Source organism: Mesoplodon mirus (genome assembly GCF_964341445.2).
Source record: "Mesoplodon mirus genome assembly, chromosome: 1".
In the NCBI taxonomy this organism is placed as follows: Eukaryota; Metazoa; Chordata; class Mammalia; order Artiodactyla; family Ziphiidae; genus Mesoplodon; species Mesoplodon mirus.
In genome coordinates this window covers 221953582-221981423 of record NC_138976.1, presented here as the reverse complement: position 1 = coordinate 221981423, position 27842 = coordinate 221953582, and the positions used below count along the sequence as shown (strand labels likewise).

The following is a 27842-nucleotide window of genomic DNA, read 5'->3' as shown; positions in this document are numbered from 1 at the left end:
GTGTATCTTGCTCTCTGCCCCCGCTTCCCGGCATAGAGCCCCTGAAACCCTTGTAAATTCCTAAGTGATAAGAGCACTTCTGTTCCAATGAGGTGACTCTGGCTGGGCTCCTGGGTGGGGGCTGGTCACCAGGAAGACAAAGCCATGATCAGACACTTGGGATTTTCAGCCACCTCCTTCTCCCCCACGTCTGGAAGGCGAAAGGGATGAGGGGCTGGAAGTGGAGTTAATAATTGATCGCATCTACGTGAGGAAGACTCCATAAACTTCCACACAACCCCAGTAGCCAGGAGCTCGGAGAGCTTCTAGGTTGATGAAATCCACACCAAAAGGATAACACACCTCAGCTCTACAGGGAGCGAGGCTCCTGGGCTTGGGACCCTCCCAGACCTCACCCTGCGGATTCCTTCGTCTGGCGGCTCATCTGTGTCCTTGATCAAACCCTTTAATAAACTAGTGAACGTAAGTAAGTGTTTCCCAGAGTTCTGTGAGCCACTCTAGAAAATTAATAGACCCAAGGAGGAGGTCCTGGGAGCCTCCAATTTATAGCCAACCAGTTGGAAGCACAGATAACAACCTGGACTTGGGGTTGGCGTCTGAAGTGGGGAGCAGTCTTGTGGGACTGAGCCCTTAACCTGTGGGCTCTGACACCGCCTCCAGGTAGATGGTGCCAGAACTGAGTTAAATTGTAGGCCACCCAGCTGGTGTTGCAGAGAACTGCTTGGTGGTGTGTGGAAAACCCTCCCCACATTTGGTGATAAGAAGTGTCAGAAAGAAAGTGATTTGTGTGAAAGTAAAGGAGACACACAGGAGGAAAAAAATGGGTTTTTCTCCTACGGATGGATTCAGCCATGTACTGACCACACAGGCTCTGTGTGTGTGTGTATAAGTAAAAACATGCGTGTGGTCCACCCTGTGAGACTGATATTCCTGACACCAAACAAATGACACTGGGAAGGAGGAAAGATGCCCTTAGATGGAGATCAATATTCCTTGTCTATGAATGGAACGGACGCTTCACAAGGGAAGCCAGAGGGTGACTGGGCCAGCCACGCTGGGGCCAGTGTGACATTACCGGCAGCAAAGGGACTTCACTTTTTGTCTACTGATACATGGGGCACCGCAAGGTCGAGAGAACCTCCTCTTACTCTGTGTTCTCAAGCTACCATGACAATTTCCAAATGGTGTTCACTGTCCCTGGGTAAGGCATGCGCACCGTTTTTTACCTACAACGCAGAACTGTGCGCTTCTCACTGCGCCCCGTTCACCAAAGGTTGAAGACCCAGTGGTGGTTTTGTGGCTGAAACGAATCCTGAGGCCGCTGTGGGGGTGGGATGGATACTCTAGAATGTTCCAGGTGAAAACGTAAAGTGGTGGCGGAGGCAATGGGAGGAGGTGGGAGAGGAGGAAGATCTGGAAGGTAACTGCAGAAGAGGGGATTCCCAAACCTACTGCCATCGGGGTTCACCTCCCCGAAGACCTCATCCTCGTCCCTCATGCTTTGAGAGAGTCTGCCAATCAAACTGCAGTTTTGTCCTTTTTGCCCATCACAGATTAGAGTGATGATAGGCTAAAGAGCATTAATTAAACCACTACTACGTACTAGGCACTGTTCTAACTCAGCATTTGATGGGCGTCAAGCCACTTTATCCTTACACAGCCCCTGCCTGAGGTAGGCACCATTCTTGTCACTTCTGTATTAGCGGCCATGGAGAACAGAGTGGTTAAGTGCCTTGCCCAAGGTCACACAGGGCACAGGGCACACATCCCAGGCTGACTCTCTGCCCAGCCTGCTCTGAACCACTGTTTTTATGCTCTACTGCCCCAAGACCCAACCCCGTGAGGTCAGGACCTCGCCTGTGTTATTTGCACCATTCCTGGCATATAGAGGGCCGTTCATTTGTGACTGAATCAAGAAGATGGCCAGGGCTACCGAATGAGCTGAGGAATGTGAAAATGCAATTTCCCTTACGTTTTTAATGTTTTGAATGTAAACCAGGGACCCAGTTACTCCCTTTGCAGACCCAGGGGTTGGAAACCTGTCTTCTGCTTGACAAACAAGGAAACTGAGACTCGGACTGACTCGGTCGAGGTGAAGCAGCCGGAGGTTAAAGCCCTGTCTCTCTGAGAGCAGGTGATGTTCCTCTGTGAGCCAGGAGCTGCATCCTTGTTACTTCTGGAGTTAACAGGACCACCTGCGCCCTGAGCCGGGGCACCGCCAGGAGACCTAGGCGGTCCAGACCGCTGCTGCAGTCACCTGGCAGAGCCCTGTCCCCACCCTGTCCCCACCCTCTGCCGTTCCAGGAGAAGCAGCAGCAAAAGAGGTCCTAAGAGGAAACCCTGCAGTGGAGGCACCTCCAAAAGCAGCCGGCCGGTCTGTCCACCCCTGGCTCTGACCCAGCGGCCTACCAGTTGGGTCCATGGATGCCCGAAGGGTGACTTGTCGGGGAGGAAAACAGCGCCGAACTCACCTTCCTTCCCAAGCCTTTGCAGCCCCACTGCCAGTTCCTTTCCATGTTTCGGTACCAGTTTAGAGGGCCCCTGGGAGGGGCGGATAAGGGAATAAAAAGCGGAAAGCTTTTAGTAGATGCTTGTGCTACAGACCCCACCAGCAACCCGCTCAGCATAGAGCCAGTCTTCCCAGAAAGAGCAAAGCCTCCTGCAGGGTGACGAGAACAGAGCCCAGGATTCACACCTCGGTACCCTCCGTGCCTGCCAGGCTTTATCGAGCACGGCCTGGTGCAGGCACAGCGCTGGGCTGAGGGCTGATGTTCTCTGAAGTGGACATCCGGGGACACACAGAAGTCAGCCCTACAAGACTCTCCATTTTCTCCCGGGACTGTCTCGGAAGATGGGGGGTGGGGAGCCTGGTTTAGTGCCCTCACCAGCCAGGGCCACTCCCCTGTCCCAGGGAGCCCACAGAAAAGGGCCACCGGGAGGTGCTTCCTTCTAATGTGACATCGGGAAGTGATGCCGAGGTGTCTCCTCCGGACAGGTAGGGTGGCCCCAGGGCTGTACCTGGAGCACTCTCCCAATCCTCAGGTATGGAATGGGTTGGTGCTGTCCGGCCCTTGAGGCTTCTGGTGAAAGGGAGGGCCTGGAAAGACCTTGGACAAGCCACGTGCCCTTTGGGGACTTCTAATTTTCCCTGCTGTGCAAGGAGGGGTCGGATAGGATTGCCTATACGTTCCCTTCCAGAGAACCTCTGTCCCCCAGTCTGAGACTCTTAAATTGTCACCCACTTCGGGTTGCGGGGGGGGAAAGAAAGGAGATGCTTAGGGAAGGGTTGAAATTGTGATACTGGAGACACTGGGGTCTAAAGGCCACCACGGCTGTTCACGGCCAAGGTCGCCACACTGTGAACGTGTGGGCTGGGCTGACAAAGGCGGTCCTGCTGTTGGGCTCCTTCTGCGCCCCCGGGTCTGAGTGAAGGATGGAGGCGTGAGGAGAGAGGAGGAGGATGGAAACGCGGTGACCTGCGGCGCCCCTGAAGGACTCACGAGCTTCGAAGGTTTGCAATATCCAAATACTTGAAGGGACATGCAGAAAAGGGCCTGTTAAGAGGGACTCTCAGTGATTTCAGGGCAGGGCCCTGCGCCACAGCATAAAAACAGACCTGAGAAAAAGGAACGAAGTCTGGCAGAGACTACAACATGGGCGAACCAGAGTGAAAGGGGCCACACACAAAGGACCACACAGCGTACGACTCCGTTTGCGTGAAACATCTGGAACAGGCAGCTCCAGGGGGACGGAGAGCAGATGGGTGAGTGATCAGAACTGGGGGCCCAGGGGAGGTGGGGGTGACCGCGAAAGGGAACAGAGCTGCTTTTGGGGAGATGAGAGCACTTTAAAATGGATCGTGGCGATCCATAAAATGTATCGTGACGGCGCAGCTCCATGACATGACTAAAAACCATTGAACTGTACACTCTCAGAGGGTGAGTTCTATGGTATGTGAGTTAGAGCTCAGTAAAGCTGAGCCTATAACCACCACCCCCACCACCGAATATGTATGCAGTCTTTGAGGTTACGTGGGTTTTTGTGTTTTTCTGAAGTAAGAACTCAGAGCTGTCATCTGATCCTCACAGAGGTCACCACTGAAAAAAAGTTAAAAACATCTGCTTTGAAGGGGCCCCTAAGCATAAGGGAGAACAAGCTGAACTCTCCAAACTAGATCAGGCTGAGCATCGTCAGATAGTGAGCCTCCCGGCACTGGAGGCATTCAAGCAGAGGCTGGCCAGGCTTTCACTGGGACTGAGCTGGCACTGGGCCTCACCCTGCACTGCGAGACCAGAAGAGCCCCTGTCTGCCCACCTTCTCTCTCCTGTGTTCTCTTGGGGTGCTGTTCTCTTTACCTGAAACCAGACTTCTTGAACTGCTGAACATAGAACTGGATGTCCTCCTCGGTGACCATCTTGCTGAGGCTGGGCTCCTCTGGGGTACTCACAAAGAGTCCTCCTACAAAAAGCCACTGGTTTCCTCTCCCACCCTCTGGGTCAGGTGTTCAAGTTCCAACACCTCTGAGACCCTTCACCCTCTCTCCTTCTTTTATTACTGCTCTCTGTCTCCCCAAGAGACTTGGGCTCCCGGAGGGCAATGACTCTGACTCGTGCGTTTGGACACCTGCCCCTGCCTCACACCAAGTGTGCGCTCAAAACTTCTGAGGAATGAAGGACTGAACGACTGACAATGTGAATAAGTAAAGAGGTGGAAGGAGGGAAGGGAGAGGGGTTCCTGACCAGTGAGAGGAGTGTGGGCTTTAGGCTTGGAGGAGTTTAACCCCGGCCTGGCCACTCTGGACAAATTCTGTAACTCTTCTGAGACCCATTTTCCTCATCTGTAGAATAGAGATAATAGTGAGAGTTTTTACGGATGTCACGAGAAATATATATAAACAATATTACTAAAGGGGGCTAACCCAGTGTCTGATGCACACAGTAGGTGCTCAAACAAGTGATAGCAATCATCATTATTAATGAAAATACAAGGGGATGATGGCAAAGTCACAGGCTTGGGGTCAAACAAGGTTCTGTGGGAATAGTGCTAGATCCAGGAGTCAAGGGGATAAGCACCAGTCTGCTCCCGGCTCTGGGTCCTCACTTATATCCAAACTGGGAGGGAGAACAGGGGCTGTCTTCACGGGATGGAACTGAGCCTGATGGAGGGGAGGCCAGGGCACTAGGACAGAGGAGACCTGGCTGGGGGTCTGGCCTGATTTCCACTCTGCCTGCACCAGGTGACCCTGCAGAGGTCAGTTCCTCTCCTGGGTCTCTGTCCTAACCAGTAGAGGGTGGATCTGCCCTGAAGAGCTCTGAGAGTCCTCCAAGCTCTTACTGTTTAAGATCTTGAATCCAAAACTTCATGGGGGAGAGGAAGCCAAGGCTGTGTGGTCAGCCCAGGGGTAGGGTCAGTGCGATTCACCGGCGGGGATCTATGTTAAGCAAGTCAGGGCTTAACTAGCTCAGGGCTGGCAGGTGGCTGCTTCTGCCCACAGCTGGCAGATGGGGAAACGCTCATTTAACGTTTGGCTGGTTCCCGTCATGGCCCTCCTGTCTCCATTCCCTCCTGAGAATGTCTCTTACCCATTTCACAGACTCTGTTCGTGGTGAGAAAAGTCTGGAGAGAGAAAAGTTAGAAGGGAAGTCATGGGTCAAGTAAAGGAAATATGTAGGAACGGGGCATCTAAAAACCCTACAAATGCCAGCAGACTATACACACATGCTAAATGCCCAAGAGAGCTAGGCGAGTCCTGAGTGGTCAGAGCAGAGGCAGCTCACAACCAAGCTCCAAGGGCAAGACTGCTCCTGGGTGCTTGCGGGTCTTGGGAACGTAAGGACTTGGGTGTATCAACCAGTGGGAACAAGAGATGAGACCTTAGGTCAGATGCGAAGGTAAAAATGAGATCCTCCCCACCCCTCCACGGTGAATCCAGTCAATCTGGGGTCCTCAGTTAAAGGGTGGACTAGAAAGAACCCACCCACCATGACAGAGAGGTATCAAAGGAGGTGGTCCATTCAGTTTAGTACTAAGAGGAAACCAAAAAAAGCTCCCCTAGGAATTCATAGCCACAAGCCTGCCTTCACACGTGTTTCTGTTTGAATCCACACTATGAGATCTGGAAACCCCCACTAAGTGAAGTAAACAACAACAGCAAAAGTGAGCTTGGGCTGGTAATGCCACCAGAAGGCCTGGCAGGAGAAGCACATGCTAAACCACCCGGGAGGGCCATTTCCTCCATCTCAGCTGAAGCAGCTTGGAGCAGAGGAAGCGCTGCTGAAGATGAGCTCACAAACCCAAATCACAGAGCTCTCTCCCTCCCCTGCCCCACCCCCTGCACATATACACTAAAGCCCCATTGCAGGAGACAGCAAACAGAGCAAACAGTAAAACAAGACTCTCCAGGAATACCACAGAATAGAACTTGCACAGAGAGAGAATGAAAAATGAGTATGCTTAAAATGATTAAAGACAAAAGAAGGAACTGAACAACAAGAATAGAACAAGACTCTACTGAAAGAGATCAGAATGCTTTGAAAAAGAACCAAATGCAACCTTCAAAATTAAAGATGGGCTGAACTGCAGATCAGACATGACTAAAAGACAAATAATACATCAGAAGGTAGACCTGAGACCAATGTCTTACAAGCAATGACAGAAGCTTCTAGAAGAAATGAATTGTCAACCTAGAATGCTATACTCAGATAAACTGTTCTTTGGGATTGAAAGCAAAATAAAGATATTTTCAGGCCAAAAAACTATGAGTTTACTGCTAACAGACTCTTACTGAGAAAACTACAAAAGAAGCTACTTCAGGAAGAAAGAAATTTGAACTTAGTATAAAAGAGTGAGGGGTCAGAAGTGGTCAGCAAAGAAACTGGCAAAAATCAGGCCAGCTAAGTAGGCACTGACCAGATACAGCAACAGCAACAGTGACTCCTAACACGTAAGACAGGAGGGCGGGGCTACCGTGTTCAAGCATTCTAGGCTCCTGTGGTTGTTCAAGAAAAGGGTTAGAAGCATCAATTAATTCTGCACTTTGATAAGCAATTATCCATATGAAAATGGTAATGGTAATAACAGCAGAATTTCTAAACTGTCACCATTATAATCCTGCTTTGATCTGGGTTTCAAAGCCCTACTGGTGTGTGACAGTGAGGACAGGACCTTTCCCCATTAATGAAGGGACCAGTGATGTGAGGACCCTAACTGCCCTAACTACAGAAGTCAAAGAAAAGAAGGCAAGTTGCTTATTCCCAGACCCTGACATCCCCTATCCCCCCATCCTCCCAGGGAAGCCATCTGGGGATCTGCGCCCCTGCAGCTCCCGCTTCCTGCTTACCCCCCACCCTGGCTCCCACACCCCTCACCTCATCACTTGCTCTGAAGAAGCTTCTGAAAGTCCGATTCAGGTTCCGTTCCAGTTCAACCTCCGCCACTCCCTAGAACAACCAAGAAAGCAAAATGAAGGACTCAGCAGAGATCTTGGAAACTGATCTGACCCGAAGCCAGAAGCTCCCAACCTCTGTCCCATCCAGCCCAAGTTTCATTAGAAGTGCATGAATTTGAATTTTCATATTGAAACACTTTTTTTTTTAAGAACGGTTTGAATAAAATATGAGATGCTCACAGTGGTCCCCTCCACCCCGCCCCACACCGGGGAGGTGGGTTTATGGCTGCTGCTTTCTTTTCTGTTTATCTAAATCCCTACAGTGGGAATGTATTACTTATAATAATCACTTTATTATTATAGGCTGGGGAGCCTATAATAGTAAGAGTATGGCAATGTATGGTGGTCCATTCTGGCTGCTATAACACAATACCATAGATCGCGTGGCTTATAAACTCAGACATTTATTTCTCACAGTTCTGTAGGCTGGGCAGTCCAAGATCAAGGCATCAGCAGATTCAGTATCTGGTGACAGTTTGTTTCTTGGTTCATAGATAGTCATTTTCTCACTGTGTCCTCACATGGAGGAAAGCACAAGAGAGCTCTCTGGAGTTTCTTCTAAAAAGGGCACGAATCCCATTCATGAGGGCTCCACCCTCAAGACCTAATCGTCTCCTTGAGGGCCCACCTCCTAATACCATCACATCAGGGTTAGGATTTCAACACACGAATTTGGGGGGCTCACAAACACTCAGTCCAGAGCACAGTGCTGGCCTACTTTCTTCTCCTCCTTTCCAACTGCTCACCTGAACCAGCTAAACTGAGTTGCAGGATGTTTTCTGAAGGGGCGCCCTACTTTCTCAGCTCCGTGGTGTAACATATTGTGACTTCCACCAAGAGCACCTACTTCCCTCAGCTTGGCCTTCAAGAAGCCTTCAACACCTGTGCCAAACACTGCCTTCTCCATGAAGCCCTCCCCTCCCCCATCACAGTAAAACAGCGCTGCTCTTCCTGGATCTCACAGAGCCTTTCAAGTCCTCTCCATGGTCCACCCTGAGAGCAGGCAAGCTCCTACTCATCTTCTTCCCCAGGGCATCTGTGATTGGTCCCGGATGGAGCAGAGGCTGAATGTATGTTTGTTCCTTTCCTCCGACTAATGTTCCCGCAGAGAAGGGTCCTGGAAGCCAGGTCAGCAAAGTGTTCTGGTGGCCAGCGCCCCTCAGACCCTGCACACTTTAAGAGGTCCTGCTACCCTGCACTCATCTGTTCTGCATATGGCACGTCATGAGAGCTCTGGATCTACGAGAGCAGCACGGCAGGCAAGGAAACATTTATCATCAAGCAGTGCTGGATCTGCAGTTCGAGATTTTCTGAAGAAAGCAATGCCGGCATGTTAATTACAATCCCCTCACGTGTGTAAGATTCCATCATGACGGAGAATCAATCGTGGCCTTCAGTTACATGATGAATGTCGAGGCGAGAAACAGCCATGGAAGGCAGTACGTTTTACGCGCTCAATAAACGCCCTGAATGTTGCCACGGGTCACCATTCTTATGTATTGAGAGCAGTCCCCAGCTGCTGTTCATGAACTTGTGATGTGTCTCAGTGTGTGGAGGCATCTCCGCGAGTCCAGAGGTCTGCACGGGCTGCAGAGCTCAAATAGTACTTAAAAGAGCAAATGAATGTCAAAAGGGTCAATAAAAAATCAAAAAGAGGGCCCAAAGGTAAATAAGTCTCTCCACCCACGTGAAAGCATGTCAGATCAACAGGGATGAAGAGGACAAAGGTGAGGGCCAGAAAGGGGAGAAGATAAGAGCATTTGTACTCTGGTTGTGTGCCCTGCTGATACCATCGGACGCTCTGTAATTCATAAAAGGTGCTACCCTATTTTTAAGTCCCACAGACCAATGACAAGCCTCCCACCGGTCCAGCTGGATAGGGCTCCTCCCTTTGTGCTCCTGATCATAGGAATTAAAGGATGAACTTTGGAATCCAACAAACAAGGCTCCAAGCCCCACTACTACTACTTATTAACTGGGAAACTTAATCTTCTAGAGCCTCAGTTTCCTCATCTATAAAATGGGAGTTTTGTAAGGATGATAGGAGATAATGCCTTTTTCTGACCATGCCTGGTAGATACATGGGAGGGAGGCCAATAAATGGTGATTATTGTTATTATTATTATCTCCATCATTAAAGTTATCTAGTTGCATGAGAATTGTCTATTTTTGGATCTGGCCCCCTCACAAGCCTGTGAATTCCTTAGGGACACACACTGTATCTTACTCATATTTTTATTCCCACTGTGATAGCACGGTAATAGCAGGTACCCAACACAGGCTAGAAGGTTGGGAAGAAGAGAGGGGAAAAAAGGAAAGAATGTGAGATAAGGACTTTGGTGGGGGTGACTTCAAAATGATCACGTGGATTGTGGCTTTTATCTTCTTGCCCTCCATTGCAAGCTCACATTCATCAAAGAGGGTATGAAATAACATCCATATTTTATGGCAGGACAAGAAAAATTTAAACATAAAAAAAATTTTCTCTGCCCTTTGGCCTCCTTTCTCCCCTCTACTGTGCACTGTGTATCTACATTATGCATCAACCAAACCTCCCCCATCAGTAGAAATACCTGCTCAACCATAAAGAGCAACATTCTCCCAGCATCAACAAGACGACTCCTTAAAAGATAACATTCCTTCCTGATGTCGTAAGGGGCCACGATGAGCCATGACCCACTACTTGCTAGATTGTGTAAACTGTCAATAATACATCATTTAATACACAGCCCTCTGTCTCAAAACATGTAACTAACTGCGTTTTGACCTTGAACAGGCAGAACAGCTCTCAGAACTTTCTGAGAGGCTGTCCCCGGGTTATAGTCCTCAATTCGGCTTGAACAAAATTTTCCATTTCTGTCTTAGATCGATGGATTAATTTTTTCGTCGCAAAGGTAATTCACCTCCAGCTTGAGGTGGAGGGGGGCAGTAAACCTACAGAACTCTGCTCAATGTTATGTGGCAGCCTGGATGGGAGCGGAGTTTGGGGGAGAATGGATACATGTATATGTATGGCTGAGTCGCTTTGCTGTGCACCTGAAACTATCACAACATTGTTAATCGGCTATACGCCAATATAAAATAAAAAGTTAAAAAAAAATGAACGAGTCTGCTCTACTATTACCCCAAAACTGGGCAGGCAACTGAAGACAGCTCTAGGTTCTCAGGAAAAACTCCTAGAACAAAGCCTTTGGAATTCCATGAATCCTGGAGCTTTGTCTCAGAAGACTCTGGGGCTGTTTAAGGAGAAAGACTTCCTAGGAGTCAACATAGAGCTCATGAAGGACTTGAAGTATAAGAAACCAACCTTGGGGCTTCCCTGGTGGCACAGTGGTTAAGAATCCGCCTGCCAATGCAGGGGAAACGGGTTCGAGTCCTGGTCTGGGAAGATCCCACATGCCGCGGAGCAACTAAGCCCGTGTGCCACAACTACTGACCCTGTGCTCTAGAGCCCACGAGGCACAACTACTGAGCCCGTGCGCCACAACTACTGAAGCCCGTGCGCCTAGAACCTGTGCTCCGCAACAAGAGAAGCCACCACAATGAGAAGCCTGTGCACTGCAACGAAGACCGAATGCAGCCAAAAATAAATAAGTAAATAAAAAAGAAACCGACCTTGGAGAATTCGCCAGAATCTCTTGGCCTCGTTTACTAAAACCAGCCACCTCTTCTCTACTCCTCTATTTTAAACTTGAAATCACAGAACCTTATAGCTAGGAAGAAACTTCTAATTCTCTTCTCCTTTGTTTCCAAGGCTTCCAGATCCATCTCTATAGCTTTGTCCTGACTCCAACTCCAACATTTCCAAGTGTCTGATAAACATGTCCATGTGGATATCTTATTGCAATCCTCAACGCGATCATTAAAATTAACTTTAAAAATTAATAAAGGAAATGCAGTGTTTGACGAAACATGTTTTTTCATTCAGACTCCAAAGTCACACCCCACCACAGTGGGTTGAACAGTGGACCCCCAAGAAGATACATCCAAGACTGAATGCCCAGTACCTGTGAATGTGACCTTATTTGAAAATAGGGTCCTTGTGATGTAATTGAGTTCGGCTCTCCAGATGAGGAATGAACCCACAAATCAAGGAGGGTCAAGGGTTTCCGGCAACCACCAAAGCTAGGAGAGATGCATGGAGTGGGGTGGGCGCCTCCCTCTGAGCCCCTGGAAGGAACCAAACTGGCTAACACCCTGATTTCAGATTTTTAAAAATGTCTGTTGTTTTAAGAGTTTGCATCTGTTACAGCAGCCCTAGGAAAATAACCTACCACCTCAAGAAGTCTCTTGATTTGAGCGGTGGGTGAAGAGGGCAAGGGATAAGGCTGTACATAACCTCCAGGTTCAGTGCGGTCAGGCACCCACCTAGCAGCCGGGTGACAGGTGTGCTGACACAGGTGGGGGATCCAGAGGTTCCCAGGATCCAAAAAAGCCGAACTTCTCCTCACCCTCCACCTCAGTTTACTCTCCATGTCCATCTTCAGCTCACTGTCAGAGGAGCCCCAGAAAGAACTTGGAATAAGACCAAGTTCTGCGCAGACTTTTCACCCAGAGTGCTGGCAGGGGTGGCGTTCTCAGTTAGTCACCTCATCTGCCGGGGAGGTTCCCGCAGCTGGCACTTCTGTTCTTTCCAAGATGTAGAATAGGTGTGCTGCAGAAGGGGCACTTCACTGGGTCTGTTGTTTCATTGCTAAGACAGTGGAGACAGCCACTTAAATAACAGCTCAGCGTGAGCTCGGGCAGCATCCGGTCCTTGATGGTTCACACCATGAGATGCTTCTCGGAGGGAAGACGGAGCGTCCCTTTAATCAGTGGGCTGGGGACAGCTACTCCACTTCCTAATCTGTCTGCCTTGATAACACTTACTTGAATTCCTCTGATACTCTGGGGCAGAGTTCTCTCAAAATAGGCCAGAAGGGCTCCCCTGGTGGCGCCGTGGTTGAGAGTCCGCCTGCCGATGCAGGGGACACGGGTTCGTGCCCCGGTCCGGGAAGATCCCACATGCCGCGGAGCGGCTGGGCCCGTGAGCCATGGCCGCTGAGCCTGCGCGTCCGGAGCCTGTGCTCCGCAACGGGAAAGGCCACAACAGTGAGAGGCCCGCGTACCGCAAAAAAAAAAAGAGGTAAATCTACATGTACTGACGGAAAAATCTGTCCAAGATCTAGTAAATGAAAAAGCATATGATTCCACTTGTATTTAAAATATATATATATATATACACACACACACACACACACATACACTCACACACTCATGTACAGACACACTTAAAAGCATATTTTTAAAACGTCTGGGAAATACTCATCAGACTATTCCTAGTAGCTAGTTCTACAGGAGTGAAGGGGGAATTTGACCTTTTATTTTACACAACTCAGTGTGGTTTTTTTAAGTAGCAAGCATGAATTGCCTAAAAAATAGATGATGTTAAGAAACCACCAGCTGTCTCTGTAGCTGGAGGAGTTACTGTGTTCTAGGGATTAAGGAAGACGCAACACTGTGAGGGAAAAGAAAATGATTTGTGGATGTCGAGGTAGCTTCCACCTCTCTTAACTGCTATCTGTAATTTCCTTTCCCCACGTTTTCTCTCTATCCCCTCGTTTCTCAGCTGGTTAAATACTTAAAAGTGAGTTTTGGTGCTTGAAATCTGCCTATGGTTACGGTTACACACACACACACACACACACACACCCATGTGCACCATACAATCTTTCCCAAAGAAATAAAAATACAAATACACTGCTACAGAAACATAAAGAGGAACCAGTGTCAGGGTTGGGAGAGGGCAGGGTTAATAGGATACACTAGACATGTGCCGATTTCGGGGGCAAAGGGGCTCTGAGATGTCCCCAGGCTAAGCAAGGACGTTAAGAATCCTAAGATTTTGGGCTTCCCTGGTGGTGCAGTGGTTGAGAGTCCGCCTGCCGATGCAGGGGACACGGGTTCGTGCACCGGTCCGGGAGGATCCCACATGCCGCGGAGCAGCTGGGCCCATGAGCCATGGCTGCTGAGCCTGCGCGTCCGGAGCCTGTGCTCCGCAACGGGAGAGGCCACAACAGTGAGAGGCCTGCGTACGGCAAAAAAAAAAAAAGAATCCTAAGATTTAAAAAATGGAGCAGGTGGTGCTGAAATTATCCAGCTGATTCTATTTGTCTTTGCTGCCCAGAGCTGCCTCCTCTTCCCTTTCTTACTACACAAATGCAAAGGCCATGATCCCTTCTCTGAGAAGAAAAACACAGCTTTTGATCTGAGTTTCCACCAGACTCGGCAAATTCACAGGACAGGACAGTAAGTGTTGGCCAAGAGTTCAAAGAGCTCAAGGAGCTGGATCTTAACCTGGAGTTTGTCTAAGCTGCACCTTGAGGTGCTCAGCAAACTTGAGCAAGAGGTGGAAGGGCTGGGGGCGGGCATCTGGACCCCTGAGTGCTGTTCCTGGGCACGGCCTCCAGGCTGGAGAGTGGTGGGAGGAGGGACGGGAAGGAGGGGCTCCCAGGGCCCACCCCTGAATCAAAGAGTTGCTCTATGTTATGCTTTATTCATTGGCTTGAATTTAGCTAATGTTTAAAGCTATCAACCATGTGAAAACCATCCAACTAGACCATCCTTTTTCTGATGAGGAAACTGAGGGCCATAGATAGGAAAGGACTTGGCCAGTCTGTTTCCTCACCAAGAGGGAGCAGACAGGCTGGCGGGACCGCCACCCCCTCCCACCATGGTTTCTCCTTAAGACCCAGCTTGGTGCCCATCCGGACCAGCCCCAGTTGCTGGATTCACCCAACCGCTTCCTGGGAGCCTTTGAGTGGCCAGATCACTCATTTGAATATCAAACATTTCCCTGCCAAGAGGCTTTGTTCTAAGAACAAAACCATCCGCCAACAGCTACCACAGACCAATAAAGGTACCGATTTTTCCACAAAGACTGTAACAACCTTTGAAATGAAAATCCTTGCTCTACTAGGGATGCAGTTAAGTAAGCGTCTTTCCCCTGAGGTCCCTCCTTCCACCAAGACCTTGAGCTTATCCTGGTTTTCTCCTCCCCTCTCTGCTTCGATGCACAGAGCACACAAAGAAAGTCCAAACTCCCTCCAAAGTGTGGCTTAAGAGGAGGCGTGTGGGCTTTGAAGTCAAACAAGGCGAGGTCAACATCCTGACCCAGTCACGTACCTGATCTCAGGCGAGTGAGTGAGGCTCCCCGGGTCTCGGCTTGCTCAGCTGAAAAGGTGGGAAAGAGCGCCACATACTGTTGCAAACAGAACCACCTGGCCCAACAGGCACCCAAAAAGCAGTAGTTGCAACCCAAGTGTCCATCAAGGGGAGAATGGATGAACTAAAAACTCACACAATGGGATATTATTCAGCCTTAAAAAAAAAAAAAAAAGGAAATTGATACATGCTCCAACATGGCTGAATCTGAGGATGTCCTGCTAACTGAAATAAGCCAGACACAAAAGAACAAATACTATATGATTCCACTTATAGGAGGTACCTGCAGTAGTCAGATTCATAGAGACAGAAAGTAGGGGGGTGGTTGCCAGGGGCTGAGGGAGGGGAGGATGGGGCGTTAGTGTTTAATGAATAGAGTTTCAGCTCTGCAGGAGGAAAAGAGTTCTAGAGATGGATGGGGTGATGGCTGTACAGCAATGTGAATGTACTTAATGCCACCGAACTGTACACTTAAAAATGGTTAAGATGGTACGTTTTGTGTATTTTACCATAATTTAAAAAATAATAAAGAAAAATAATTTTTAATGAGCTGAATTCTGTTGATAAATACCCTAAATGTAGTTTGATCAAAGATAATACATAGTGAAACTACTACTTCCCTTTTTCTATCTCCTATAACTAATACAGCCTGAAAAAAATAAAAAGCAGTAATTCTCAAAGTATATAGTCTGGAGACCTTTGGGGAGCCCTGAGGCCCTTTCAGGGAATCCATGACAAAAAACTTTTGTAACAATACTAACATGTTATATATCCTCTTTATTCTCATAAGCGTACAGTGGAGTTTTCCAGAGGCTCCAATAACGTGTTACATCCCAACAGACTGAACACAGAAGCAGGTAGGAGAATCCATCTGTCTCTGTTAAGCCAGACATAAAAGAGGTTCGAAAAATGTAAAACAATGCTATAATTCTCACTAAATTTTTAAGGAAAATAAAGATTTTTTTAAAAATAAAAAGACGTTATTTATAACAACATGGGCACATTATCCTTTTTTAACGAATTGACAGTTTTAAATTTCAATATCTAGTATGGTAAATACCAGTAGATATAACCCACATGAACTAAAGCTCTTTGAGGTCCCTAATAATTTGTAAGAGTGCAGAGGGGGCCTGGGATCAGAAAATCGGAGAATCACTGTAAAAAGGGAACCTTAGCGAGATAGTCAATGCCCTGCGCGATCCCCTCCAGCCACTCTTGACTGGAGCCAGCTGCCCAGAGGTCTCTCATTCACTGAGAAGGACGGCTGCCCACCCATCACTACCTGGGAAGTGGCTGGATTACCCCCTCCTTGGGGCTATGGTCGCTGTTCTCAAGGTGTGGCTCCAGGACCTCACCAAAGAAATGTGAATCCTTTGGCCCCATCAAAAACCTATTGAGTCTGAACTCTGGAGGGGGAGTCCAGGGATCTATGTCATAACTAGCCTTCCAGGTGATTCTGAAGCACACTGACATTTGAGGATCATCGGACTAGACAGTCACAGAAATTGATTGAGAATCACAGAAGACAGCTGTCAGAGCTGGGAGGTTATGCGCACGGGGGTCAGCTGGGGGACCTGGTTAAAAACGCATATTCTCATTGGGCAGATCACAAAGGGGGCCGGTGAGTTTGCATTTCTAGCAAACTCCCAGGTGACACTGATGCTGCTGCCCGCCCCCTCCCCGACTCCGCACCTCACCTGAAAGCCCAGGGCCATCCAATTCAGCACCTCTTAGCCTTTATCGAACTGCTAAGGCTCTGATGAAAGTTAGGGACTCTTCCTGGAAAAATGCGTGCACCTATTAAACTCTGGGGGCAGTTTCCAGATGTTCCAGACCTTCTGAAGTTCACTTAAAGGGTCACTGACTCTTTTCTTACCCTCTCTTTCTCATCTCATGACATTTATCCCTGAGTTAAGGGGTTTCATAAGCATCTTCAGTCACTCGTCCCCTCAGGCTGGCAGCCCCTTCTCTCTCAGATCCCCCCACTCAAATCCTACTCACCTCTCTGGGTCCAGTTCAAATGCTCCTTCCTTTGCTAAAAGGTAGCTGTGTTTTCTTGTGGGCTCACAGAGTAAGCTGGACCTCCATTACAGTCCCTTCTGCTGACTTATTCCCTGGGTGTCTGTTACGTGCCTGTCTCCCCGAGAGTTGTTTAAGCCCTCAAAAGTTGTCACTCATCTCTAGATGTCCCCCGAAACTGGCACACAATAGACGGTGCAGAGCTACTTGCTGGATGAACCAGTTCTTTACAATTGACACTGGACAAAACATTTCTGACACTTCAACAGATTTGTCAGGCTCCAGCCCTCCCCCCAATTACGGGCCACCTCTGTTTTGCAGCAGTTAGGAGTCTTCTTACGAATGTCCAATTCAAAAGGATAAGAAAGAAAATGGAAAAAAGAGGTGGAAGAGAAAGAAGCGGGCACACAACCCCACGCCCTCCCTCTCCCTCTGGATGCTCCATGTGTGGCCCCACAGCAGTGGGAGCCAGAGTGTCAAGAGCCTGTCGTAACCCATCCACAGGGCCTGGGGGCTGGGCCAGGGGAGAAGGCACACAGGTGAGAGCAACTCTGACGCATGGGGCGCTCAAGGTGATGGCAGAGCCGGGCGGGGTCGCGTCCTCTGGGCACACAGAGGGCAGTGGGAGGGGGGTGGGTTTTGGGGGCTGGGGACCAAGCAGAGCCAGAGATTGAGAAAGGGTCAGCTAAGAGGTGACAGGGACCCAAACACCAGCTTCACAGTTTTACTTGGGGCTGTTTCCTTCCCAATCCCTAAAGGCTGAGGCAGCTGCCACTCAAGAACCTAGAACCAGCACTTATTTCTCTCCCACCACCAGATGCTGCTCACCAGCCTGAGATGCACTTGAGTGACGCAAACACCTGGGAGAGGGTGACAGGCAGTGCAACACACCTTGGTCTGGGATGCTGACTTCTAGTCCAGCTGAAAGAATTAGATGGGGGCCCCCTACAATAAACGTTAAACCTACAACAACTCGCTACTAATTCCGACATCGACTACAAACTTGGGGCTGCTTTCCGGGCCTTGCACGAGGACACGTCCTCCTTCCTGTCCCATGAGCCCGGGTCTCATTCCAAATAAGTCAGTTTCTCACAGCCCCCACCCTTCACCCTCGTGGTCCCCGTCTGTTACGAGCTGAATTGTGTCTCCCCCAAATTCCTATGCAGTCCTCACTCCCACTACCTCAGAACGTGACTGTATTTGGAGATAAGGTCTTTTTTTTTTTTTTTTTTGCGGTACACGGGCCTCTCACTGCTGTGGCCTCTCCCGTTGCGGAGCACAGGCTCCGGACACGCAGGCTCAGTGGCCATGGCTCACGGGCCCAGCTGCTCCGCAGCATGCGGGATCTTCCCGGACTGGGGCACGAACCCGTGTCCCCTGCATCGGCAGGCGGACTCTCAACCACTGCGCCACCAGGGAAGCCCCTGGAGATAAGGTCTTTAAAGAGGTAATTAAAGTAAAATGAGGTAATCAGGGTGGGCCTGATCCAATGTGACTGGTGTCCTTGTAAGAAGAGGAAATCTGGACAGGGACACACACATACAGAGAAAATGCCATGGTGAAGACACAGCAAGAAGAGGGCCATGTACAAACCAAGGAGAACAGCTTTAGAAGAAACCAACTGTGTAGACACCTTGATCTCGGACTTCTGGCCCCTAGAACAATGAGATACTAAATTTTGTTGTTTAAGCCCCCCAGGCTGTGGCACTTTGTTGTGGCAGCCCTAGCTGACTGATACACCATCTAAATCATCTTTCTCTCTCAAGATCAAGGTTACTTCAAACTAATTCAAGACACTGTGATTCAGTTCAAGCCAAAGGAAGCTCATTAGCTGTCCACACTCTGGGCTGTGGCAGTGGGGCTCTGGCCTCAGTGGAGGGTGTGGTACCCAAGCATCTTGTCATGACGTTGCTGGAGGCTCCTGGTGTCTTACTGAATGAGTCAGATTATTGCTTGAATCAAGAAGTTCCTCTTCCAAGGCACCATCTTATTAATTAAAATCATTCTTAGAGAAGAGTTACTCGCCAAAGCAAAACTGGGATGGTTGCGACCCTCACTGGCAATGGTACCTCCTATGAGTAGCAGACGGGCTAGGAGTGGATGAGAGATGTGGTGAGATGCTCTCATGCTCTTTGTCAATTAATCTGATCTATTCTTCTCTCTTTGGAGTGTTAGGAAACATCTTTTATCCTCTTTGGAATTACCCAGACATAGCTGGGCATCGGGGTCCAGAGCCCACAGACAGAGGAGCAGGTACCCTCCACAGATGAGGGCAGCTCTGGGGGGTGCAGCCAGGCCAGATGCTGCTGCTTTCAGTGAATCCAGTGAAAGGTGGCAGCCACACCCATCACACATCATCCAAACCCCAGTGGGCATCTTTGAAAGGCATCTTGAGCTTGTAGCACATGGGTGACCCCTAGAAAGCTTGCACATCTCTCAAAGGATACTTGGGGCCTGATGCAGGGCTTTTAGGCTCTGGCACTCTCTGTAATCACAAATGTCACTCCTCAGCAGAGATATCAAATCCCTGGCAGGAGGCCAGGAGCTGTCACCAACAAGAGGTGGGTTTCACCAGCCTCTCAGCCAGAGAATTAAGAAGAAGCGGCTCCAAAATAGAGTTCAGCCCCCATTTCCCAATTTCAGAGAAGCAGGGGAGCCCCACGCACCATCCCCACCCCCCTGCTCCCGTCATCACCCCAAATACACACACAGAGAAATGCACCATCAGCCGGGAAGGACCAGCCCTGCTCTGGCGCCAGCTTCACCTGAACCCATCTGTGAACACATTTCTCATTAAAGCCACAGAAAATTCAAGGGGACAGAGATAAGTCCGATCAATGGAAAGAAGGAGCGAGGAAGGCAAAAGAAGAACAAAAACCTTGCTGGGATCATTGCTCACGGGGCCCCAAACTTACTGGTTCCTGGAAGTAGAGCTGGTAATCAAAGACAGGATTGGCTTTGATTATCTCCATTGGGGACACTTTGGGATTTGCTGGTATGAAGGGAGTATTCAAGCTGGCCACTGCCCTGTGGAAAGAAGAGGTGTCAAGACACAGACCCCATAAGAAGACAGTCTGTAAGGACCAGAAAGGACCTCATGTGTCAAAACCCAAGCTCAGAGCGGGAGAGTGCTACACACAAGATCTCACGCCAGCAGTGCAGGGAGAACGGGATCTGAAACCATACTTCTTGACTCTCCAGCCCAGTGTGTGGTTTTGTTTTGGTTTTTTTTGCCACTAAACTGCAGTATTTCTCACCTACTTGCCTTCGACAAAGACACACATGCATACACGCACGCCCACATACACGCATGTTACGTGCAGTATATCCACCTTGATTAGAATACGTGAACAGTACAATCTTTCTCTAGTTTGTAAAAACACAGTCATTTCTTCCTTCCTTCACTCACTGTTTCCTCTGTGTTGAGTGTAATTCCACGCCACATACTAGGGGAGAGAAAATATAAAACCAATACTCCAAGAGCTTATTATAGTCTAATAAGGAAGGCTAGTCAAATACACCCGTGACTATACTATGAGATAGACTGCAACATGAGGCATAGGAATTCCTACAAAATACCACAGAATTCAAAGAGATAAAGGATTTCTAGGTTTGGGCAACATGGAAGACCTTATGGAAGAGACAGCATTTGAACTTGACTTTCACAGGTGGGGGAGAGGTGGGGAGGGGAACCGATACCTGCAAGGGAAACATCATGAGGTCGCCTGAGCCAGTTCTAGAATGAGGCAAAGCCTGGGGTTGAGTTTGATGGAGCAAGGAGTCTACAGGGCCAGAGGCCAAGTGGTTAATGGGGCATCTTGGTAAATGAAGCCAGAAAGGCTCATGGGACCCGGAACATGAAGGGCCCTGAGTCTGGACTTGAAGCTGCAGAAAACCAAGAAAGCCATGAGGGCTTCTGGCAAGAGGTGAGAGTGGATGGAAGCTGCATTCAGGAAGTGATGTATCAAGTGGCGATCCATCACGTGGCTGAAGAGAGGGGGAGAAGCCAGCAGACTACTGCATTAGTCATCCTGAGGGGAGGAGGATGGCAGCAAAAGGAATAAAAGAGAGGGTGAATTTGAGAGACCACACAAAGGCAGAATTGATAGAAGTTAGCCAGGACTACATTTAGCCTGGCTGGTCAGCAAAGAATTCCATATCCCATGCTTACCCTGTGGAAACTTGTTCCCAGAAAAGAAATAGATATATAAAATAGGAGCAATGGGATAATTAGGGCAAATAAAACAATCATTGGAAGGACTGGTGAGGCTTATCCAGCACCAACCAATAGAAATATAATGCAAAAAAAAAAAAAATATATATATATATATAATGCAAGCCATATATATAATTAAAATTTTTCCAGTAGCCAAATTAAAACCAGTAAAAAAGAACATGTGAGATTAATTTTAAATATTATTTAATATTAACTTAATATTCATTTTAAATTTAATGTTAACTTAAATGTTAATTTAATATTTAATCCAATATATCTAAAGTATTAATAATTTCAACATGTAATCAATATTAAGAATTATTAATAAGATATTTTACATTCTTTTTTTCATACTAAGTCTTTGGAATCTGGAAGGTATTTTCTACTTACAGTAATCTCAATTCAAACTGGCCACATTTCAAAAGTTCAACAGCCACGATTAGACAGTGCAGGTTAGGGTAAAAAATAAGTTACATGGATGCCTATAAGTTCCTAATGCCACCATAGTGAACCTATTTTAAGCATTACTTAAATCACAAGTCAAGACATTCTAGCTCTTACTAAATATTCTGAACAGAATGGGGCTTTCTTTATAATCGCTTTGACGTATCATTTATTCCATATATAAAAGAATCATCACTAAATGAGATGATAATATATAAATGCTGCTGCCGACTGCATTAAGAGGAGGAAAAAGCTGAACCACAGCCTCCTTCTGGCAGCAGCATCTCCAGGTGATTGTTACAGAAAGGAAAGAAAACAAACAAGTGAGTAGACCCTGATTTTAAATAGGTTCCCAAAGCTTATTTCAGTAGAGAGGCGAAACCAAGCATTCAAAGAAATATTCCACATTAAATGTGGGCTTTTTTTTTTTTTCTTTCATTCATTGTCTGGCTAGAAAGGCAGAGATTAGTGCTGTTAACAATATCCTTAAATAAAACATGCTCCCAGACCCAGAGATGCGGGGTCCCATCCTGGACAGCCCTGCGAGAGGGTCTCGGCTCCCTCCCGCCCTCCCAGGAAGGAGGTAAGGGCTGCTTTGATGAGAGGAGACGTAGAATGAACAACTAGCCCAGAATCAACAGCAGGCACGGCGGAAACCGCACAGGAGAAGAGGAATGGGGAACCAGAGCACGCCCGCATCTCAGATCTGATGTTACTCTGCACGAAACCACACTTGGCTCACGTTAAATCTTTTAAAATTCTCACAGGAGAGAGAACTAGATTAAGTTTAATAAAACAACAACAAGGTGGAGACCATATGTTGTTGCTCTATCTCTTTTTCTTCCCCTCAAGGAGCATCTAACACAGCCTGCAGGGTAACTTTTTGGTGAACTTGATTCTTAAGAGCTTTCTTATCTCACTTTTGAATGACAGAGAGGACAGACAGAGAAGCTAAAGAGATGAAAACAGCGCGCAAAAACTTTAAAAATACTTTAGGAAATGTTTGATGCTTTCTGGTCTTTGAGATCATCCAACCATCTGAGCTGGGGTTGAGCTGAACAAAGTTTCTCCAGTGTTTCCATTCCTATAAACTCAGCCAAATAAAAAGTAACTGGATTCGTTAGGGAAACACAGATGGCTGCTAAGGATGTGGTTTTAATGAATTTGCCAAGATCTGAGGCTGAAATGGGAGGCCAGACAGGCTTTAACTGCAGTTACCAGCTCAAATGGGGTGTGGCCACAAAGACCACCTGACTCTCCAGGTTCAAAACCCATCATCTGAAAGCTCCCACTGGGGCCCTGAAATGTCATTCTGAGAACGATTATGAGTGACGTGATGGTGATCATGACATATCATTCCAACCTGACATCTGTTTTACTGTATTTTGCAGGTTGAATAGTCGGGTATGAGTGACCATTACCACTCTGTGGTTGAAGATACCAGGGCCTAACGGGTGAAGTGATTTGTCACGTAGCCAGGTCAGGGTAAAAGGGAAAGCCACATTTTCTGACTCTGACCAGGGCTAAAGTGCCTCCTGGCACTCGGTTCTATGAATCTGACATCCCCGGCTGCCTCACCTCCTCCCCTCAAAGTCCACCCTCATTCTCCTGCATTCCCACTGGCTACTCAGGCCCTGAATTATTCGTTGCATTACTGGTGATTGGGACAGGCCTTGTGCCCAAGACATTAGCTCATTAACCCCCCACTGCTTATACACCAATGAGCTAAGGAGCTACGGTGTCACCTTCCCAGAGAGTAACCTATTGTTTTCAAGAAGTTTTCTAGAATTCAAGACCTGAGGAAGGAGTCTAGGGAATTCAAGTCCAGTCTGACCCAAATTCTTGACACCCGAGGCCTAATTACCTCACTCTCTTGGGGTAGAAAAGAGCCATATTCCACACCAGCACACCACCCCAGTCGTGGCCAATGAACACAGCTTGAGCGATGCCCTAGGAAGACAAAGAAGGGGGCTGAGTGTGAGCAGCTTTCCGGGACAGGGGATGGGCGCTGAGAGCCGGAGGCCTGGGGCTCCCCTTAGGCCTAACCACAGCAGCGACGCCCAACAGCCGCCCTCTTGAAGCCTCTGGTCCCATGTACAGGCCCCGCCCACCCTGCACACAAATGGCTGGCCTCTTAAATCTTCTCAGAAGACTGAGGCCATTGGCCATGAATTCCCTCCCTACCTTCCCACAAATCAAACTTTGTTTCACCCTCTTTCCTCCCTTTTGTCTTCACGTTAGAATGACACCACCCCTCCCCTCAGTGCTCATCTGTCATTGAGTGGTTATTATTCTGGTCCCCATTCTTTCGGATCTTTTCTACGAGCCTCAAAAGCATCCTTTACCTCCCCATTTCTCCCCGCACCTTCCTCTCCTCTGCTGCTGTAACCACGAACGACCACAGCTCCCTTCATGCAGGATCTTCTGTGTCACAGGCCCTTTATCTGGAATCCTCCCAGTAACCTTCGAACTCACATTTTACAAATGCAAAGATGGCTCACAGCGGGTCGGGTGACTTGCCCAGGCTGCACGGATGGTAAGTGCAGGCCCAGGTCTCCTAACCTAAAATCGGGCTCCCTCCTCTAGGCCACCCGCTGACCGCTTTAGGGCCTTCCGATCCTCCCCAGCCTCACCACCAGCTGGAAAGGTGGTTCCTTGCCTTAGCTCTCTGCCACACTCCGTCTCCTGTGTTCTCCCGCTTCTCACAATGGTTTGTATCAGGTGTCTCCCTAAGGACCTTCCTAAGTCCCTCCAGTGGCTTCTTCCCTGCTACGCCCAAGTCCACTAAAATTTCTCTCTTAAAGGCTGCTAATCACTAATAATTTTTTTTCCCCTCTTGGTTCTCATTCTTCCGATTGTTCTGCAGTGTGAGTGAAAAAAATGCTGCCTGGCATATCAGTAAACAAAGGATGTTGCAGCCATCAAGTCACTGCAGTCACCCAGATGGTGAACCCTGAGGGAACTCAGGATGGAGACAAACAGGCTGCCCACTGCCAAGCCCTCGGTCACGGCAGCCACCTTCAATGGGGCACCCGGAGGGGATTCAGGATGGAGAAAAGCAGGATGCCGGCCCCAGCTAGCAGAGGTGCGTGTCGAAGGAATGACTTCTGTGAGCCCAGACCCTTGCACCTTCCGATACACAGAAAAATGCTAAATTCCTTCACTTGAGATACCTGGTTTTCTTTAATTAAGAGCAATCTTTTGATGTTCCGACTACCTAGTCTTTGTTGCAGAAACTACTATATATTCTGCCTCCTCTCTTACCTCTCTGGAAGCGGTCTCAGAGCTGTCTGAGATGCTGTATCGGGCTTATGTCTTCAGTTTGTCCACCAAATAAGACACAATTCTCAACCTTTAGGTTGTGCTTTTTTTTTTGTCAACAGCAGCATGAGGCCTTTCCTGTGAAACATTCTTCCCTGGGCTTCTGTGACACTGTGCTTTCCAGACTCTTCTTACTTCTCCGAGTCTACTACTCCCTCTCTACCTCTCACCTGGGACTATTCCATGGCTCAGCCTTCAGGCCTGGCGTTGGGAAGCTCATCTCCTCCAAAGGCTTCAGGCACCACGTCCAGGTGGCAAATGACCACCTCATCTGGTCACCCAGGTCATCCAGGGTGGCCCAGTCTCCTTCCCACATATCCTAGTCATGACTGGGCCGGGGACGGACACCTGACCCAGCTGGCCAGCAACCACAGAGACGCCCTCTCAACCATCAGAATAAGAGACGTTCCCAGCCAGTTGGAAATCTTCTAGAAAAAGTCAGGAGAGGGGTGGCCACACTGGGTCTTAGCTATCCCCATCACACTCAAAAGTCCCAAAGCCAGTTCCACAGGACTGAGAATCTGCAGAGGATGGGACATGACATTGTTACCGCACGTCCTACACCAGGCCCTGCTGTAGATCTGGAACTCCTTCGTCATCTCAGTTGCTTCTTTCAATGCACACCCAGTGAACAGGAGAAAGATCCCACTGCTTTGAGGTTCTCTCTTGGCCCCCCCTGCACTGTCACTGTCCTGGCTGGGCCCTCAGCCATGCTACGGTGTCTCCCTTCTGCCACGTGACCTGACTGAGGATGGCAGAGGATGTTCCTGAGTCTCAGAACTGAGAGCGTGTGTGCCCTGCAGCAGCGTATTCTCAGACGACCACTGTTGTTGATCATTTTCATTGAGATTGACATTCCAAACCATGTTAAACGAAGACATTCGATTTTAAATATTTCAAAAGGGATGGAAGTTTTCAGACTTCCATCTGGGAAATATTAGCCTATTGGATGTTTCCCAGACTTCTTCAGCTGGCACTAAGGCTCTTCATCTGGCTTAAAGCCAACAGAGACATTCTACCCCCTGGAAGATGCTTTTCATGAAACAAGAACCAAACCAATCTCACCTCTATAATCTCCAAACCTGTCTTTATAATCCCTTCCGACCCACCACCCCACCTTCCCCCTCCCATACCGCTCCCTTGAGGGCTCTACCAGCTGACACCTTCAAAGATTACAGCTTTTCTTTAATTGCCCAGTTCCAAACAGAATTCTCCAAAGAGATCAGTTCAAAATAATTACTTACCAACTTATCCAGGAAGGTGACCATGTCCTAAGAAAGAAAACACACACACAAAATCAGAACTGTATCCATCCCCTCAGCGGCTTTGAGGTTAGAATTACTGTGTTTGCCTTGGTTACAGTCTGAATTGTGTCCCCCACCTTGCCCCCAGCGAAATTCATATGCTGAAGCCCAAACCCTAACCCCTGGTACTTCAGAATGTGACTGTATTTGGGGATAGGGTCTTAAGTGAAGATGTGATTAAGTTAAATGGGGTCATTAGGGTGGGTCCTGATCCAATATAAGACAGAAGATTTGGACACAGACACATACAGAGGAAAGACCATGTGAAGACAAAAGCAGCAGATGGTCATCTGTTGATACAAGCCTCACATGAAACCCTGCTGATACCCTGATCTTGAACTTCCAGCCTCCAGAATGGTGAGAGGTAAATTCCTGTTGTTTAGGCCACTCAGTCTATACTGCTTTCCCATGGCAGCCCCAGCAAACTAACACCACGTTCAATCACCTCACACTAGCTTTTTAGTTATCTCCCTTCCCCTTCCAGCGTCCTCTTATAACCACACAGACTCCCAACAGACCCAGTGAATTATTCAGGGTAGGTCAGTACACATCCCTAACTGAAATGGACCATTTTCAATGTAAGACAGAAATCATGGCTTCTTCCCTGGAAGGAGAAAGCAGAAGAAAACTGCCCTGGAGAGGTCTGGCTGCTTGCCTCGCCCCAGGATGGTCAGCTCCTGTTCCCCATCCCCCAACAGACGTGGACACTTGGCCACATGGCCGGCAACCACGGAGTCTGAAAAAGGTGTATGAGATGCTGAGGGAGTGTCTCCACACGCAGTTTTGTTCTGAGATTCTGGGCGTGGGAGGAAGGGTCACCTAGAATCAGGGCCGGCACGGTTGTATGGGCCACGTGTGAATGAGCAGGTAGGGGAATTTAGCTGAGGGTTTCCCAGAAATCCTATAACATGCCAAGTGGCAGTACCCATGAGGCTCCCGATGAGGAACCAACAGACTGTCTGATGTAAGAGGGCCTCTAAGGGATGAAGGGTGCAGAATTGTGGTCCAGCTACAGTGGTTGAGGTGAGCTGGGACCCCCATCAGTGAGAGAAGCGATTAAGGAGGAATGGGGGAAATTAAATAGATGCAGGGACGCCTTTACCTTCTCCTTCTAGGACCCCCAGCGGATGTTGTCCAAACCACTCCCTCAGCACTGCAGTTTTATTCACAGCATCTCTCTGCTTTCTTCTTTCTTTATTATTCCTTTAACTTTGGGGTTCTCAGACTGCCTCCTCAGACTTGTCCGAGCACGGACAAGTCCCATGCTCCCCTTATGAGACATCAAGCCTGCATGTGGGGCCTGATGGGGTGCTCCAGGCAGAGATGTGACCCTCCTAGATGAAGGCTTTCTGTAATTTTAGCATAATCACTGGCATCGCCAGTTTTCTGGCCAAGCAGGAGGCTGTTTCTTCCTCTCGGTCCCTCCAGCCTTTGCTTTTGCTCCAGGGCTGATGGAGGTTTGGGTGACAGTCTCTCCTCACCTCAGCCTTGGCCTTCCCCTGCAAGCTCTAAGATGAGGGTCCCTGTCCCCAATGGTGCGTATGCCTGTCTTAGAACAGGAATGCCTCTGCAGTCCCCAGTCCACGCACTAACTTCCTAGGTCTGGCCAACACTGTGTTTACCACAATAAAGTGATTTTTTAAATTCTCAGAATGGAAAGGTGATATGGTGGGGTAGCTAAGAGCAGGAGCATGGGAGCTACTGCAGGGTTTAAACCTGGCTCTACAAGCTGTTGACCTCAGGCAATTACTTAACCTCCCCATGACTCAGTTTCCTCTTCCATCAAATACTTAGAAAAGTACTTGATATACAGTCAACGTTGGCTATTATTTCAAAATACTTTGACTTTCGGAAAGAATTTTTACCCAAATGTTGTGAAATGCTGCTT

At 48.4% G+C, this 27842-nt stretch overlaps 1 protein-coding gene across 2 annotated transcripts in view; it reads right to left on the bottom strand.

Moving 5' to 3' along the window:
• EPHX2 (epoxide hydrolase 2) overlaps positions 1 to 27842 on the bottom strand; it is a 59224-nt gene that overhangs the window by 2949 nt on the left and 28433 nt on the right. For both annotated transcript variants that reach the window (XM_082616084.1, XM_082616085.1), the window contains exons 10-16: positions 25895 to 25921; positions 23194 to 23279; positions 19585 to 19696; positions 7368 to 7439; positions 5583 to 5616; positions 4356 to 4458; positions 2472 to 2541 (exon numbers count right to left, since the gene is read on the bottom strand). In XM_082616084.1, the coding sequence (XP_082472210.1) occupies positions 2472 to 2541; positions 4356 to 4458; positions 5583 to 5616; positions 7368 to 7439; positions 19585 to 19696; positions 23194 to 23279; positions 25895 to 25921 (504 nt within the window). The remainder of the gene's footprint in view (positions 1 to 2471; positions 2542 to 4355; positions 4459 to 5582; positions 5617 to 7367; positions 7440 to 19584; positions 19697 to 23193; positions 23280 to 25894; positions 25922 to 27842) is intronic.